The following is a 1,387-nucleotide window of genomic DNA, read 5'->3' on the forward strand; positions in this document are numbered from 1 at the left end:
GAGGGGTGCGGCGGGAGTGGGTGCGGGGGGAGAGGGTATAACTGGTTGGTGGTAGCGTGTGCGGGGGAGGGGTGCGGCGGGAGTGGGTGCGGGGGGAGGGTGTATACCTGGTTGGTGGTATCGTGTACGAGGGTCAAGCAGCGTTGCCACTCCCGGCCGAGCGGCGTGAGGGAGAACAGAGTGTCGTTCCAGTACCACAACGACTTGTGACGTACAGCCGATATATGCAGGAGTCTGCGCAGGGATACACAGACGCACGCTGCTTAATTAAACTAATTATATAAAAAAAAATTAATATAAAATTTTATTATTTAAATAAAATAAAATAAAACAAAAACAAAATTGACTAAATAAGATGGTAATTACGATAAGCGTTAAAAATTAACGAGTACGTTAGGGGGGAGTATGTTGTTTATGCCCCGCCTCGCCGGATGGGTATTATCAGGAGTGAATTATAATAAATGATCATATTAATATATCATATTATTATATTAATTATAATAATCTATTATGTTAATCTATTATTCTTCATTCCTGGTATTATAACTAAGCGGTGATCGAGTGATGTCTATTCATTTTTTATATGGCAATTACGTTTTGAAGTATTGTTTAGCGAATCTGATACCTTCAAATTATAAATAATGTGATTTAATGAATTGAATTCAAGCGTGTGATAACACACGTGGTTGAAGCGACAACGGTTGCTCTCTAAACAACTAAACAACAAAACAGCTAAACAAGTAAACAACTAAACAACTAACCAACTAAACAACGAAACTACTAAACAACGAAACTACTAAACAACTAACCAACTAATCAACTAAACAAGTCAACAACTAAATAACTAAATAACTAAACAACTAAACAACTAAACAACTAAACAACAAAACAATTAAACAAGTCAACAACAAAACAACTAATCAACTAAACAAGTCCACAACTAAACAACTAAACATCTAAACAACTAAACAACTAAACAACTAAACAACAAAACAACTAAACAACTAATCAACTAATCAACTAAACAACTAAACAACTGAACAACTAAACAACTAAACAACTAAACAACTAACCAACTAAACAACCCATATTATAACGTTCCTGTTACTACTATTCTTAGCCAGTGCCATCTAGTAGTCACATTATGTAGATAGGTGAGCTAGAACAGGTGATATTGTGATAAAGCTGACAGGTGGAGAGACGTGTTGGGCATACCGACTCACTGCGTTCACATACGCTGAGTCACGATCCGTCTGTGCATGCATCTTCTTTCCCATTGCCGTCTCTGAAATGTAACGATACAGATGTATATTCTCTCTCTCTCTCTCTCTCTCTCTCTCTCTCTCTCTCTCTCTCTCTCTCTCTCTCTCTCTCTCTCTCTCTCTCT

The 1,387-nt window shown here is 37.8% G+C and overlaps 1 protein-coding gene across 1 annotated transcript in view; it reads right to left on the reverse strand.

The window, feature by feature from the left end:
- LOC106819119 (cytochrome P450 4V2-like) overlaps positions 1 to 1,387 on the reverse strand; it is a 6,899-nt gene that overhangs the window by 2,907 nt on the left and 2,605 nt on the right. Inside the window, exons 4-5 of the mRNA XM_014823783.1 lie at positions 1,216 to 1,285; positions 108 to 234 (exon numbers count right to left, since the gene is read on the reverse strand). Of these exons, the coding sequence (XP_014679269.1) occupies positions 108 to 234; positions 1,216 to 1,285 (197 nt within the window). The remainder of the gene's footprint in view (positions 1 to 107; positions 235 to 1,215; positions 1,286 to 1,387) is intronic.

This window comes from Priapulus caudatus, unplaced genomic scaffold, assembly GCF_000485595.1.
Source record: "Priapulus caudatus unplaced genomic scaffold, Priapulus_caudatus-5.0.1 Scaffold2868, whole genome shotgun sequence".
Taxonomy (NCBI): domain Eukaryota; kingdom Metazoa; phylum Priapulida; class Priapulimorpha; order Priapulimorphida; family Priapulidae; genus Priapulus; species Priapulus caudatus.